General features: G+C 51.6%; 5 protein-coding genes across 7 annotated transcripts; 2 read left to right on the top strand and 3 right to left on the bottom strand.

The window, feature by feature from the left end:
* The first annotated feature begins 771 nt into the window (after window positions 1-771).
* On the top strand, window positions 772-3,549 carry LOC9632801 (GATA transcription factor 21). The gene is made up of 3 exons (XM_024672416.1): window positions 772-2,052; window positions 2,260-2,574; window positions 2,644-3,549. Exons 1-3 carry the CDS (start codon window positions 1,222-1,224, stop codon window positions 2,977-2,979), a joined length of 1,482 nt encoding a protein of 493 aa, XP_024528184.1. The 5' UTR covers window positions 772-1,221; the 3' UTR covers window positions 2,980-3,549.
* A 797-nt stretch (window positions 3,550-4,346) lies between these two features.
* On the bottom strand, window positions 4,347-5,687 carry LOC9630861 (superoxide dismutase [Cu-Zn], chloroplastic). 2 transcript variants are annotated; one of them, XM_002967528.2, is made up of 8 exons: window positions 5,399-5,687; window positions 5,196-5,257; window positions 5,108-5,147; window positions 4,922-5,017; window positions 4,832-4,863; window positions 4,702-4,777; window positions 4,568-4,621; window positions 4,347-4,518 (listed from the first exon to the last, which is right to left on the bottom strand). In XM_002967528.2, the coding sequence occupies exons 1-8, from the start codon at window positions 5,646-5,648 to the stop codon at window positions 4,496-4,498; spliced, it is 633 nt and encodes a 210-aa protein (XP_002967574.1). In that variant the 5' UTR covers window positions 5,649-5,687; the 3' UTR covers window positions 4,347-4,495. The 2 variants fall into 2 exon arrangements, with proteins under 2 accessions (XP_002967574.1, XP_024528186.1); XM_024672418.1 differs by having other exon boundaries at window positions 4,702-4,863.
* Window positions 5,688-6,683: 996 nt separating this feature from the next.
* LOC9630860 lies at window positions 6,684-8,460 on the bottom strand. The gene is made up of 3 exons (XM_024672417.1): window positions 7,232-8,460; window positions 7,134-7,168; window positions 6,684-7,064 (listed from the first exon to the last, which is right to left on the bottom strand). Exons 1-3 carry the CDS (start codon window positions 8,343-8,345, stop codon window positions 6,837-6,839), a joined length of 1,377 nt encoding a protein of 458 aa, XP_024528185.1. The 5' UTR covers window positions 8,346-8,460; the 3' UTR covers window positions 6,684-6,836.
* A 171-nt stretch (window positions 8,461-8,631) lies between these two features.
* On the top strand, window positions 8,632-9,661 carry LOC9632799. 2 transcript variants are annotated; one of them, XM_002967783.2, is made up of 5 exons: window positions 8,632-8,868; window positions 8,942-9,056; window positions 9,108-9,197; window positions 9,263-9,361; window positions 9,418-9,661. In XM_002967783.2, the coding sequence occupies exons 1-5, from the start codon at window positions 8,801-8,803 to the stop codon at window positions 9,517-9,519; spliced, it is 474 nt and encodes a 157-aa protein (XP_002967829.1). In that variant the 5' UTR covers window positions 8,632-8,800; the 3' UTR covers window positions 9,520-9,661. The 2 variants fall into 2 exon arrangements, with proteins under 2 accessions (XP_002967829.1, XP_024528187.1); XM_024672419.1 differs by having other exon boundaries at window positions 8,942-9,197.
* Window positions 9,662-9,750: 89 nt separating this feature from the next.
* LOC9632647 (xyloglucan 6-xylosyltransferase 2) lies at window positions 9,751-12,185 on the bottom strand. Its single transcript, XM_002967526.2, has 2 exons — window positions 11,191-12,185; window positions 9,751-10,721 (listed from the first exon to the last, which is right to left on the bottom strand). The coding sequence occupies exons 1-2, from the start codon at window positions 11,713-11,715 to the stop codon at window positions 9,900-9,902; spliced, it is 1,347 nt and encodes a 448-aa protein (XP_002967572.2). The 5' UTR covers window positions 11,716-12,185; the 3' UTR covers window positions 9,751-9,899.
* Window positions 12,186-12,860: the final 675 nt, after the last annotated feature.

Genomic DNA, 12,860 nt, shown 5'->3' with positions numbered 1-12,860 from the left:
CAGCATTTCCTCCGCCTCGTCGCCGCCTCGCGAATCACACGAAAATATTTCGAGCGCGCGCTCCCCAAACCTAAACTCCTATTAACTGTTTCGTTCAACCAAACAAACTGGGAGAGATGGAGCCACCCCAATTAGTTAACGCTCACAAGTTTTTACTATAGCCTTCGTGGTAAATGTGGGGTGGGTCAAACCGATCGAACGATGATGGTGATGATGACGATAAGCCTCCTCCAGGTAGATGTAGCAATTACTTCACGGGCAAATGCGGTCGTTTTCACCGCGAGGAAAAAAAAATGGAAAAAGAATATCGTGAGCTCCCCCGACGGCCACGATCGCACAACGTCGATCGCACCGTTGGCTCGCTTTGGCGCCGCAATTTTTAGGGCATCCTTCTTTCGCAGAATGGCGGGGGGCATTTACTCGTAGAAAACGATCCAGCGCGCCAACAGGGTATCAGCAGATGGTAACTTTTGGGGGAATTAACTAACCCCACGCCGACAGAGCCGGCCGTACCGTTCGTACACATCCCCGTGAGCCGGCCGTACGCATCCTAAACCAGCCGCGCGCGCCATGGCCAAAACCCGCGGTCGCCCTAAAGTCTTATTTTTGGACCACCCTTCCCGGGCGAGATATTTCGTGTCGGGAAAGCCTCGCGGTGGCGATCCGTGGCCGTCGGATCGGGGGCGTAGATGGGGCATCGACGGCTGGAGATGGGGCTGGGATTGGACGGCTGTAAAGGACCAGCGGCGCCACTGGATTCCCTCTTCTTGGGATATGGCGGCGCCGCTTTATCAAAGAGAGAAAGATCGCCCATTCCTATTAAGCGGGCCTCTTTTCTAGCGTCGCGCGCCCTTCTCATATTCTCGCCGCCTTGTCTCGCAAGCTTTAGATCCGGCCGCGTGATCTTCACACTCTCTCTCTCTCTCTCTCTCTCTCTCTCGATCATCGATCCAGCCGCGCTCACAGTCTTTCTTCTATTTGCTTCCCTCGATCGAGCGGGCGGGCGGTGGTTCTCCGATCGCCGAGGGTTTGCGCGGCCCTAGCGCGCGGCGACGCTCGATTCCGATGCTGCCGCGCCCCGGCGGCGCAATTCCTCGCAGGTTAGCGAAATATTTCGCGTGCGCGGGTCTCTTCTTGGCAGGATCATCGTGATCGCGGCGGCGGAGGCGTTGGATCGCGGGGAATTCCCCTGTGGATCGCGCGGGGAGAGGATAGATTATAATGCTGCAGGTTCCATGCCTCTCTCCTCCCATCTACGGGCGCAGTCACTATAAGAAGTTTTGGCTCCGGCAGACCAACGAGAAGGATCCCAGCGGCGCCGCCCTAGCCGAGAGAGTTTCCACCAGTTGCAGTGATCACATGAAGAGCGCCAGCGCTAGCGCCGCCACGGCGGCGTCCCCGGATCATGGATCGTCCCCCGCGGCCAGTAAGCGCATATGTGGTAAGCGACGCCCGCAGCTACGCTCGCAGTTCTCCAGCTCCTCGATCAAGGTTGCCGTTAATCACGACTCGCCGATCTCGGCCTCCCCGACCTCGTCTGGGGAGTGGAAGAGGAGCCCAGCGTCGGCCACTGGAGCTGCCAAGGCCGGATCCTCTGATGCCGCCAGCAGTCCCTTCTCCTCCGCGGTGGTGGATAGGGAGGTGGAGCTAGAGGAGCTGGAGACGACGCCCAAGAGCCTTGTGATCCAGCATCCAGAGGAGGAGGGCGATCGCGATACGAAGTTCGATGGGCTTGTCCCTGGGGTAGTGGCAGCCGGCGAGGCTCGAGAGGATCCGGTGGATCAGGGAGTGGCGGAGGAGGAGGAGGAGGAGGAGATCGAGGGCGGCGGCGACGATCGTAAGGTGCTGGTGGTGAGGCAAAACATGATCAGCTTCGACGATCGCGATCAGGATCATCACGATCACGAGCAGGAGCGCTCGAGCGAGCAAACGGCGGTGGATTGCTTGACGAGCAAATGCAAGGGGATGGATCAGGAGAAGAGACAGGATCCGGACACCATCTCCAACTCCTCCGCCGCGGAGTCGGATTCGACCACGAGTAGCACATCACAGGTAAAGTGAAAAAGGGAAAAAAAAAAAACCAAAAAAAAAAAAGGAGAGAGAGAGAGAGAAGAATGCTGATAGCGTCTTGAGTTCTTCACTTGATCCTTGTCCTCTTGCGTGGTTTTTCATTTTCCTCCTGTTAGTTCTTTCTCTTTTTTCCTTTTTTTTTTTTCTGGTTTTGGTATTGACGCTTTCTTTTTTTCTTGGGTGTGCCAGGCGAGTGATGATCACGACGATGCAAGGAGCCATTCCGAGAAATCGTCGTCCTTTCGGCAGTCTTACATGAAGCGACATCCAAAGGGGTCATCCGAGATCGATCAGCTCCTCCTCGGCTCGCCGAGGACAAGGCTGGCCGCCGCTGCCACTTCCGGCGCGGTGGACAACCCCGTTTCGCCCAGCGGGAGATCGAGCCGGGGCGATGGGATGGGCTCCGTTGGCGCGCACGGCAACAATAATGTCTCCACGAGGACGTGTAAGCACTGTGGAACAATGAAAACGCCGCTGTGGAGGAATGGTCCACTTGGTCCAAAGGTAAGTCTTACACGAAAGTTCTTGGTTTTCCCGATCAACTCACTCGCTTCTGTCGTTTTTCTTTTCCAGTCTCTTTGCAACGCCTGCGGCATCCGGCTGAGGAAAGCGAGGAGGAACAGCAACAATCAGGAAGCTCCGGCCGCGAGCCCGGCTGGGAAGCGGAAGCTGGATCAGTCTAGCTCGGCCCGGATCACGAGCGATCAGCAACACCTCCGGCATCCTTACAAGAAGAGCCGGATGGCTTTCGCGAGGGAGAAGCGGCAGATTGGAAGCATGGTGCGCTTGCTTCCTCAAGAACAGCAGCAACAGCTGCTTATCAGCAGCAGCAACAGATCGGTGCCGAAGGACGAGGAGGAAGGCGCGGTTTTGCTCATGGCTCTCTCCTGCGGACTGGTTCTAGCCTGACGATCCAGCAAACTTTGATTGACGAGCTAGGCGACGAGAAAGAGGAAGGAGGAATTAAAACCCGGGAGGGGACCAAGAACATCACACACAGCTGAAACGCAGCCAGCCACCACAGCGAGCCAAAGGTCATCACAGGGAGATTTTTTTCTTTCTTTTTGTTCTTCCTTATTCTTTCTCCGTCCAGGAAGAGGTAGCTTATCACTTTCGCAAGTTTAAAGCCTGTTTTGTCGAGGCAGAGTTTGCAGTGACCGTGGCTACTTCTATCATCAAAGAGCAAAGGAATGAAAGAAAAAGAGAGTGGCAGATCCAGCGTCGACAATGCAGTGCTTGAAAAAAAAAGAGATCTATGCGCTCGAGCGGCTGTCCAGCTTTGTTCCAGAGATGCATGAAGAACAAACAAGACGAGGAAGACGAAGGAAAGCTTTCTTAGTTTCTGAGCTTTAGAGTGGGACACAATGCTAAATTTTGTGTGAATACCAACAACAAGAGAGGAGACACAGTGAGTGAAGAGGCATCAAGCCAGGGTTTTAATTATTCCATTGTCATCAGTCTATGAGTTCTTCACTGCGACCCATGCCCAAGAAAAAAATAAAAACCAAGAACTCGGTCAAAGACGGCGACTTTTAAGCATCGAAGCCCGCGAGATTCGATCCCTGGACGCCCGACGACGCTATAGATAAGGGAATCGAACACCCAACCACTGAATATTTTGATCGCCCGTACGCGTGTACGGCAGATCACACGGACGAGCATATGGCATCCTCCAGGCCACTGGTATCTTATCTTAGCCGCGCGTGTCTCCGTGTGTTTATCGCTCTTGTAAGTGACAAAGCTATACGGGGCCCATTTTTTTTTTTTTAACCTCGCAGCTTTTTTTTTTGCGCTTTTCTTTGTGTTTCATGGCGACGTCGACAAGCCACCCACACTAACTTCTGCGCGCGTCGCAGTTCTTACGAGATTTTTTCCGCTTTTTCATTTTTTCTGGAAACGAGCAGCGAGAGAGAGCGCAATGCGATTTATTTCCTGTGGTGTAAAGGCGGACCACATACCTCTAGCGCTCGCCATTCACACATAACGCCCCGACTAGGAGAAGATAAGAGAGTGACTTCGCAATATGCGTACACACACAAAAACGGACGTCAGTAGCAGCACATATACGCGAGCGCAGCGATGCTAACAGCAATCAGCAGTAGCAGCAGCTGGCCCTGAAGAGACACAGTCGAAACTGCCAAAAGACATTTACTGGTTACCGTGTGACTCCTCAACGCAAATGTGTCAAGCGAAGCCCAGCCTGAGCCGAGCCAAAACTCTGGAACAATGGAAAGCAAAGCAAAGAAGAGAGAAGAAGAGAAAAACAATAAACCAGCTCTCTCTCAAGGTGTTACCACTTTATTCGAATTGCCAGAAGCGCGGCCAGCAGAGGGAGAGGATATATCACTCTCGAGGAGGGAGAACGAGGCACAAGCCACGAGAGACTGGTGATCTCTCATTCTCCCCCTCTCTCTTTCGCTCTCTTTCAGGGAGTTAGACCCACAACACCTGCGTTTCAAACGCGATTAGCTCTGATTGATGCGAAGTAAATGGTTACCGCAAGCGAGTCGACCTCCTGCGTTACCAGTTGTCGGACTGAGTTCGTGTCCACCTGGAGCAAGCGTCCAACAAAACGACACCGAGTTACGTCAGAGTATGGCACTTAACATGAAGATTCAGGAGGATTCGCACCTTTCCCGAGGTCATCCTCCAGCTCGTGAATCACTAGAGCTCTTCCAATGACCGAGTTTACACCCGACAGCGGGATCTGCAGCAACAAGGAAAAGAGTCCAAAGGTTAGAAGAAACTTTAGTTCTCGTACCTGGGAATCGACGATAACTTCGTCCACATTGCCTGTACTCAAAAGCGTTTGCAGTTTGCAGAAGAAAAGAGAGAATACAAGACGTCGAACCTTTGTCATCAGCTACAACGTTTCCGAGATCTCCAGCATGCCTGACCGAGTCATTCGGTCCACCGTGCGTCTTGTTCTCGGGATTGAAATGCGCGCCTGCATTTAAAACCACCAGAATGGGATTGATTGTAAGCTAACAAGGATCAAGAAAAGCAAAAAAAAAAACAAAAAAACTGAGGGACTCACCCGTAGATAGGCAGCCATTAGTCGTGTCCCCGAATTCATGCTGTAAGTTTTGTTATAAAAAAGCCAAGAACTTTTTTTCCATGCATACCAAGTGAAACCCATGCTTGCCAGGAGTTAGCCCAGAAATTTTCACCTTCACAGTCGTTGGGCCTGCATGGAGCAAAGAAAACAAGAATCAACGTACAGAAGAACGAAGAAACACAAAAATCGATCATGGCTGTAAGCTACATTTCTTCCAAATTGCTCGCCAATCTCTACTTGCAAAAGCCTAAAAGAAAGAAGAAAAGTTACCGTCTCCATCCTGTTCCAAATGCACGACTCCATCCACGGAGCCCTTGAGCACAGCCACGGCCTTCTTCAGCTCCGCCGTGATTCCAATTCCCCTGGCCGCCCGAATGCAATGCAACTGCCTCCTCCCGGGCGCAATCCGCGCCCCGGCGAACGCCGAGCGCCCGAGCCGAGCAGCAGCGGCAGCGCGCTCCCCTCCATAAACCCTAACCCTAGCTAGAGGCGCCTCTACGCAAATGCCGCCAATTGCCATGACACGAGATTGGCAATCCCCTCTCCTCCTCCTAGCCGCAACACAATACTCTATCAAATATGTATTTACTATTTATCTCCAGTGGTATAACTATTGTCCAAATGCGATTTTGTAGAATACTATAGTCTAAGAAAATGAATATGCCACAAACAATTAAACATTTATACTTTATAATTTGATTTTTTTATGGTATTTTGGCTTCAAACACTACCTTAAAACTATTTCTTCTTCCTCGCTCAAAATACCACTAAAACCAAAACAGGGATGCACACAAGCAAGATTAATAAACCCCTCAGAAATATGCAACATGCACACCCAGATTCCCCCACAAATTTCTAAAAGAATCACCTCCAGGATACACATAAATACCCCCAGGCCAAAATAATACTCCAGGCATATTTTCATCTCATCTTCAACTTGAATCTTGAATTCCGCACGCAGAAGATAAAATATGTCTGCCCTTGCACTCATCTGCTGCGCCATCCTCCTGGCTGCGCCCGCACTCAGCCACGACGTGGACACGTTGGCCATGCAGAGCCTCGAGAAACAGATCAAAGGCGTTTTATCCTCCGGCAACACCACGCCCGCCGACGCCATTCTCCGCAAGTGCATGAGCGCTGCCTCGGCCGCGTACGCGGATACTGCCAGCGGGGGCACGCATCGGGCACCCCGGCGGTGGACAATGCGCAAATCTACTTCGCGGCGTCCATCTACTACATGAAAATGGGATTAGGGGATTGTCCGATGACGATCAGGCGGCGGTCGGGGCCATCAGCAAAATCGTCGACGCTGCCGAGGACATCTTGCAGCAAGCTCTGAATGCGGTCCCGGATGCCCACCACAACTGCGTGTTTGGCTGATTCTCTTCCTTTGCCTTTTAATCCTTCCTGATTTGAATAAGCAACACACAGAATTTCTCTAAACACAATGTTGATATTTACCAAGAGAAAGCTGCTTGCTAAGATTTCCTCATTAAAAATCGAACGTTGCTTGGCGATTTGCATGAAACTTTCTATTTTATTTTTAAGAGCTCACTGGAACAAGAGATTTTCGCATTCACATGAAATTTGGAAAGAACACATTACTACATTAGAAGCTGAAAGCTTGATATTTCATGCTTTCTGTGTACCAACTTTTGATTAGCATTCACAAATCTGTGTTTCTAATCTACATTAATTTCTCTCTTTTCTACTTTGCTCGAGCCCCATCTTTGTAAGGACTAGGAGAACACCACCTATGAAGCCATTGCTGCGAGCCTGGCTGAAAAGAAAGAGCCATTTGTCCCCCTCTTACGGACTTTGAGTTGTGAAGCGATGCCGGAGGCCTCTCTCTTTGTGGCGGGCTTCTCAGGTTATATTTTGGAAGATCTTCGTCATGGTGGGGTTGGGGTTGATCGAGTGGTACTTTTGATCTTTCCTGGAATGTGAAACAGCATGCCGGATATGAGACAATCTGGAATATCAGAGAAAAAAAGGTTTCTCTTACATTTGATTCTATAGAAGTCCGCGAGAGAGCTTTGCCTGCGCAAGAGACAAGTAAATATGAAAACCATGGTCTATAAGTAGCAGATCATGAAAACTCACCTCCAGTTTTCGCAGTGTTGAGTTCGTCACGGCGCGAAAGAGACTGGACCTCCTCGCCACCTTCATCCTCGAAAAGGCTATTGGTATCAGACGACCTCGATGCATTGGAGTTCTTTCTCGAAGGCCTGACGGTCCCATTGATGAAACCGAATCGGTCCTGCAAGCTCTTGGTGCGATCGGAGTTGCTCCTCTCGTTCGCGAAGTTTGAAGGCAAGCTGCAAGTGAAGGACGATCCCGACGCACTCACCGAGTCGAACAAGGAAATAGTTCGTATCAGCGATGGCGCTTCCTTCTCATTGCTGTCTTCTTCTTCGCTATCGTCTCGAGGCTTTGGCGGCACAGCGACTGGAGTGAGCAAAGGCAACGATTGTTCCGACCTTTCAGTACTTCTCGTCGATGGTATCCTCAGCGGTGGCAAACCAGACGGCTTCAAGGTTCCCGGCCACTGCTCCCCGGATTTAAGTGGAGGAAAGGATCGTAGTCCCTGCTGCTGTTGCTGCTGCTGCTGATTACTATCACCATCTATCGAGAAATCCTTCCGAGTTATCCTTGCAAACCATGCCGACCGGAGAAGCTCGTTGTGCTGCTGTTCCAATCCCTGTTCTTCTACAACCTTTGCGCTCGTAAACTTGGAACTTATCACCTCGTCTTCCGCAACAGGAACCACTTTCGAGTCGGACGAAACCGAGTTCTTGCCCCGTAATCCTGTAGAATGCTGTCGCGATCCAGAGATCCTTGCCCCTGGAAACACCTCTGTTTCTTCTCTCTCGGAGTTTCTCATCGTCAACCAGCTCGATGGAGCATCGAACTTAAATCCCGAGACCTCCGGCTGGCAATCCTCTTCTTCGTCGGTACACTCCATATTATCGATCCTTTTCTTTACGTAGAGCTCTGGATGATCTTCCGACACGAAAGTCCGTGAGAGAGGGATAATCCTCTGGATCCACGCTGACTGCAACGCGGATTGAGAGCCGCCACACCCGGTCCTCGTCGCAATTGGCGAGAGAGCCAGCGCCGACGCCTCTACATTGGGCGATTTCTTCCTCCCCGCTCTGGATGTCCGTGGGGAGCTCTCCGCGCTTCTGGCCCGGCCAATTCCTGGGCGCGATGACATCCTCCCAGCTCCAGGCAAGCTTTAGCGCCCGGATTTCCTTCAAATTCCACCACCTAAACCCTACCTAGGCTCGTGAAAGACGCCATCGCCCTCGGCGATCCGGAAGAACCCTAGAAATCATTTTCTTTCCAATGCCAGTTGTGCTCCTTGATGAGTGCGCGCAAATCCCAAAGGCTTTCGTGCAGGCAACAATGAGTTCTTTGGAAGATCCTGGCCATCCGATAGAACTCTGCATTTCTGACAAGTGGTACGATCTAGATCGTCCGATGGTGAGAAAATTTCTTGACTACGAGGTGTTTGGATCTTGATCGATCGCACGGGCAGCGCGCTAGTTCTTCCGCGCGATTCTAGGGAGTGGCCACTGCCAATGCGCGGGAGGGAGATCGAGCGGCGGCAACGGCAGCGCAAGATTTAGGGTTTATGTGGCTCCAAATTCCGCGCTTCCCGATCGATCCATGGGCTTCCTCTCCTTCTCCGGCCGCGTTCTCTTCTCCTCGATTTTCATCCTATCGGCCTGGCAAAAGTAAGATCTCTCTCTCTCTCTCTCTCTCTCTCTCTCGATGTAGAATTTGATCTATAATTCTTCCTTGGAACAGGGTGAACGATTTTGGAGGCGATGGCGGAGGAGCAGCGCGGCTCCTACAGCCGAAATTCTTCACTTTGAGCCATCATCTCGAGTCTCGACTTGGATGGAACCTCCTCAGCTTTAACGTAAGAATTTCCTTCTCTCACAAAAACCACTTTTTTCTTCCATCTTTGCAGCTGAAGTATGTGGTTTTCGCGTCCATCCTACTGCAAGGCCTGGGAGGGATTCTCTTCACTTTCGGTAGCGTTTTCGGGGCCTACTTACTCGTAAGTTTCCTTTGGATTCTTTCGCTCGAGTTTGTCATCTCATTGTCTCGGATTTTTTTGGTTAGCTCCTAGATTTGTTCATCGAGACACCGATATGGCACGATTTCTACAACTTTGACGTAGGAACACCAGAGTATGCGAACGAGTTCTTGCAATTTCTCAAGGTAAGTTTCGTGAAATTCGCTAGAAATTGTTCGCCATTTTGTGTTTTTTCTCGCAGAGCCTGTCACTGTGTGGAGCTCTCTTGTACTTCGTGGGAATGAAGCGAGCGCATTCGAAGAGATTTAGAAAAAAGCAGCAGATCAAAGTGAAGACAACATGAAACTAAGAAAATCTACTGCATACAAATCGCCTTTTCGATTATTCTTTCCAATTTTTTTTCGTTTGCTCCCTCAAGGAGCAAAGACAGATCCTCCTCCTGTTCTTTAAAGCTTCAGAAAAGCATCTTATTCTCTTCTCTCAAAGCAATGCTTTTTAGCTGGTTTCCATTTCCTTTCGAAATTTGCTTGCTTTTCACAAAAGTTCTAGTCTCTTGAATTTACTCACAATGATCTAGTGAAATCTCTAGGATTTACTTGCTTGTTCTTGGAGAAAGCGCAAGCGCGGGATCTATACACAAACAAGAGAAAGACAAAAAAGAAAGAAAAGAAAAGCCACAAAACAGAGCTCTCAAGAACCCTAAATTTCTACACCCCAAGAACCCTAATTCCCGCCAACGACGATATTGCTGATCCCCAGCGGCCTATCCAGCGGCCGATCCGTCTCGTTGCGCGTCCTCTTCACCTTGGCGCTGCCTAGCGCGCGGTGCCGGAAGCCATAGATCTCCAGGATCTGGTTGTCCGCGAAGTTGAATGCCCGCTCCATCTGCTTGAGGCATCGCTCCACCGGGTAATCGCCATAGCGGCCGCAGGGCTTGCATCCCACGAAATGCGTCACGAATGGCCACCGATCGTCGCCCAGCCCCGGGTGGTTCTTCTCGATCATCTCCTCGTACTTGTCCACCAGAATCGCCCAGTAGCCGTGGAGGTAGTAGGAGCTCTCGAGGAAGACGCGATCGCCCCAGCGATCGCGCTTGGTCATGAGGAGGTAGACGAGCGCGGATTGATCGTCGGCCTCGAATGCCGGCCTCCCGGCGAGCGATGCCGTGAGGATCTTCCCGGCCTCGTCGCGGATCTTCCCCTTCGGCCCCATTGGCGCCCAATCGTCGAGGATGTCGAGCGTCCACTGGCAATTCCGGATGAGGAAGCTGCCAGTGTTGAGGCCGATCCAATTCTTCTTGTTGTAGACGAGCTCGTCCCAGCCGTGGAGGACGAAGTTGTAGTTCGCGTACTTCTCCATGGGGAGCTCGAAGACCATGTCCGTGAACATCGCGTCGCTGTCCATCCACCAGATCCACTCCACCTCCGGGTGCGCGAGGAGGAGCTTGCGGAGGAGCGGGAGCTTGGCCCAGTAGCCGGCCATCTCGTGATCGAGATGCGCCATGTTGTAGAAGATCTCGATGCCGTGGAGCCGGCAATAGTCCACCTGGGGAAGAAGATAGAAAAATTAGGGCTCTTCGAAAAACGAATTTGGGGGGGAACCGATGAGGAAGAATTCTTCCATGTGGGTGATTTCGACCGGAAAAGACTGGAATTTGGAGCTTCGACTGGCAGGACTGGCGAGATGGAAGACTTTAGAGAATGTGACTTGACCGGTTTGAGAGGGATTTTGCAAGAACAGGGGGGAGGAGAGAAATTAGGGTTCTTGGAGGGCAATGTGGTGAAATTCTTGACCAGCATTGTCGACAGATGTAAATTTTCAATGCCCAAAACAAAGGAATGCGAGAAATCTGAGAGAAGTCAATCCTGACGGAATCTAGAGACCCAAAACTCCAAGCAAGGAATAGGAGCACTGGATGAAGCAAAACCAGCAATCCAAGCAGGAGATGGAGGAAGAAGAGACAGCAAAATCTCTCCAGAGAAGAGATCTAGGCCTAGGGGACTGAGAGACTCACCTTGTTTTTGATGGCCTTGAGGAGGTAGTGATCCCCAACTGGATTGTCACAGGGCTTGGGCTGCGATCCAGTGACGAGCAAAATCCTGGGCTTGCCATTCACCACCGCGGGCATGTGTGGATTCTTGCGCAGCCACTCGCCGCGCTGTTCGTCCCAGTCGGAGATCTTCGGCCCCAGGCTATACGGCATGCCCGAGTCCACCACCTCTGCCTCCACCTCGGCCTCCTCCTCGGCTATGGCGCTGCTCGAGCTCTTAGCCTCCGCCAAAACGCGCCCGGCGTCCTTCCGCCGGTGGACAGTATCGCGGATGTCGTGAAGATCTTGCGCCGGCGTGCCAAAGCTGCCCGCGCCGATCGTCCCGCGCAGCACCAGGATGGTGACGAATCCACAGAGAACCGTCATCTTGATGTTGTTGAGCGTCTTGTGGATCTGGCGGCCCTTGGCGGCGGTGGATTTAGTGGCGGCGGCAGTGGCGGCGCTGCCGCTGGAGCTCCACATTTTGATCTTCAAGCTCTCCCCGCGCATCCTCTGCCCAGTTCGTGGGTGTTTGTTTGCGAGCTCTCTCTCTCTCTCTCAATGGCGAGCGAGCGAGAGTGGGATGCTTAGATCGCTCTCTGAGGAGAAATAGAGGAAGAGGGAGTGAGACTCGTGGGATCAAACGATCGCCGCTGCTGCATTGCGGATGGATTGGGCGAAGAGCCCGAATGGATCGCGAGCTCGCAACTTTCGAGACACTCACTATCCACGATCCGTGAGACGAAGAGGAAGAAGAGCTTCTAATCTATTTCTCTATGATAGAAATCAAATGGCTCTATCTACACTCTACTCCATCGCCATCGCCATCGCCACCATTTCCTTCTTCTGGGCAAGGAGAGTTTTTTTTCTCGCCTCTCTTCTTCTGCTCAAAAGAATGGCATTTTCTTCGCAATGTGTAAGCCGGCAAGTGACGAGCGGCCGTCACGAGTAACGGCGTTCACGCCTCACGGATGAGGGGTACGACCGCGGCCCGCGCTGTACGGCCGGCTTGTGGGGGTTTTAACGGCGCCCGCGAACGTTATAAAATGCCACGCCAGCTCATCGATTCGCCACCTGGACGCCATCATAATGTCCGGCCTGCCGGCGCCCGACACAGGCATATGCCGTCCCCAGGGCAGGGTATATCCCTTTAGGTCATGGCGGCCATGTTACGTGTCACGTTCCAATTTCGTGACACTGTCCAAGTTTTTTCTTTTGACATCGTGCATGTGCATGCATTGTCGTCAAACCGCGCGATTAGAAAAGAGGGATTTGTGCTAATTAATCCACGCGGAGATTCTAGATCACATGGAGTGAGTGACTTTCGTGCAAATATGAAATTTGGGAAAGGCGACGAAACGACTTCTGGATCGATCGATCGATCGATCGAATGGATCCAAAAACACGAAGCGCTGGAACGAGCTTTTGGTGCTTTGTTGTGGAAATAATAAATGGACCGCAAGTAAACAACAGGAGATCCAGGGAGGAGAAATGTGGATTTAATTGTGGCAAAGCACCTGTTGCTGCTCCAGCAGCAAACAGGCCACCAATCTCTTCAAGAGAAAGGAGAGGAAAAATCTGACAAAGCAATTTCAAAGCCAGCACCAAACAAAATCAAAGCGATTTCTTTTTGAGCAGCAGGAGCAACAGCAGCA

The sequence above is a fragment of the Selaginella moellendorffii genome, unplaced genomic scaffold, assembly GCF_000143415.4.
Source record: "Selaginella moellendorffii unplaced genomic scaffold, v1.0 SELMOscaffold_9, whole genome shotgun sequence".
Lineage (NCBI taxonomy): Eukaryota > Viridiplantae > Streptophyta > Lycopodiopsida > Selaginellales > Selaginellaceae > Selaginella > Selaginella moellendorffii.
The sequence above is the reverse complement of the archived record's forward strand: the minus strand, read 5'-3'. Positions and strand labels throughout refer to the sequence as shown.

Excerpts from the sequence above, each read along its gene's own strand:
- LOC9630860 (XM_024672417.1), bottom strand. The coding sequence starts at position 8,345 with ATGTCATCGCGCCCAGGAATTGGCCGGGCCAGAAGCGCGGAGAGCTCC. Across the intron at positions 7,169-7,231 it reads CAACACTGCGAAAACTGGAG|GCAAAGCTCTCTCGCGGACT; the intron begins GTGAGTTTTCAT and ends TCTCTTGCGCAG. Across the intron at positions 7,065-7,133 it reads GGACTTCTATAGAATCAAAT|GAAAGATCAAAAGTACCACT; the intron begins GTAAGAGAAACC and ends TTCACATTCCAG.
- LOC9632647 (XM_002967526.2), bottom strand. The coding sequence starts at position 11,715 with ATGCGCGGGGAGAGCTTGAAGATCAAAATGTGGAGCTCCAGCGGCAGC. Across the intron at positions 10,722-11,190 it reads TCAAGGCCATCAAAAACAAG|GTGGACTATTGCCGGCTCCA; the intron begins GTGAGTCTCTCA and ends CTTCTTCCCCAG.
- LOC9630861 (XM_024672418.1), bottom strand. The coding sequence starts at position 5,648 with ATGGCAATTGGCGGCATTTGCGTAGAGGCGCCTCTAGCTAGGGTTAGG. Across the intron at positions 5,258-5,398 it reads TTTGGAACAGGATGGAGACG|GCCCAACGACTGTGAAGGTG; the intron begins GTAACTTTTCTT and ends TGCTCCATGCAG. Across the intron at positions 5,148-5,195 it reads GCAAGCATGGGTTTCACTTG|CATGAATTCGGGGACACGAC; the intron begins GTATGCATGGAA and ends CAAAACTTACAG.
- LOC9632801 (XM_024672416.1), top strand. The coding sequence starts at position 1,222 with ATGCTGCAGGTTCCATGCCTCTCTCCTCCCATCTACGGGCGCAGTCAC. Across the intron at positions 2,053-2,259 it reads CCACGAGTAGCACATCACAG|GCGAGTGATGATCACGACGA; the intron begins GTAAAGTGAAAA and ends TGGGTGTGCCAG. Across the intron at positions 2,575-2,643 it reads ATGGTCCACTTGGTCCAAAG|TCTCTTTGCAACGCCTGCGG; the intron begins GTAAGTCTTACA and ends TTTCTTTTCCAG.
- LOC9632799 (XM_024672419.1), top strand. The coding sequence starts at position 8,801 with ATGGGCTTCCTCTCCTTCTCCGGCCGCGTTCTCTTCTCCTCGATTTTC. Across the intron at positions 9,198-9,262 it reads TTTTCGGGGCCTACTTACTC|CTCCTAGATTTGTTCATCGA; the intron begins GTAAGTTTCCTT and ends TTTTTTGGTTAG. Across the intron at positions 9,362-9,417 it reads AGTTCTTGCAATTTCTCAAG|AGCCTGTCACTGTGTGGAGC; the intron begins GTAAGTTTCGTG and ends TTTTTCTCGCAG.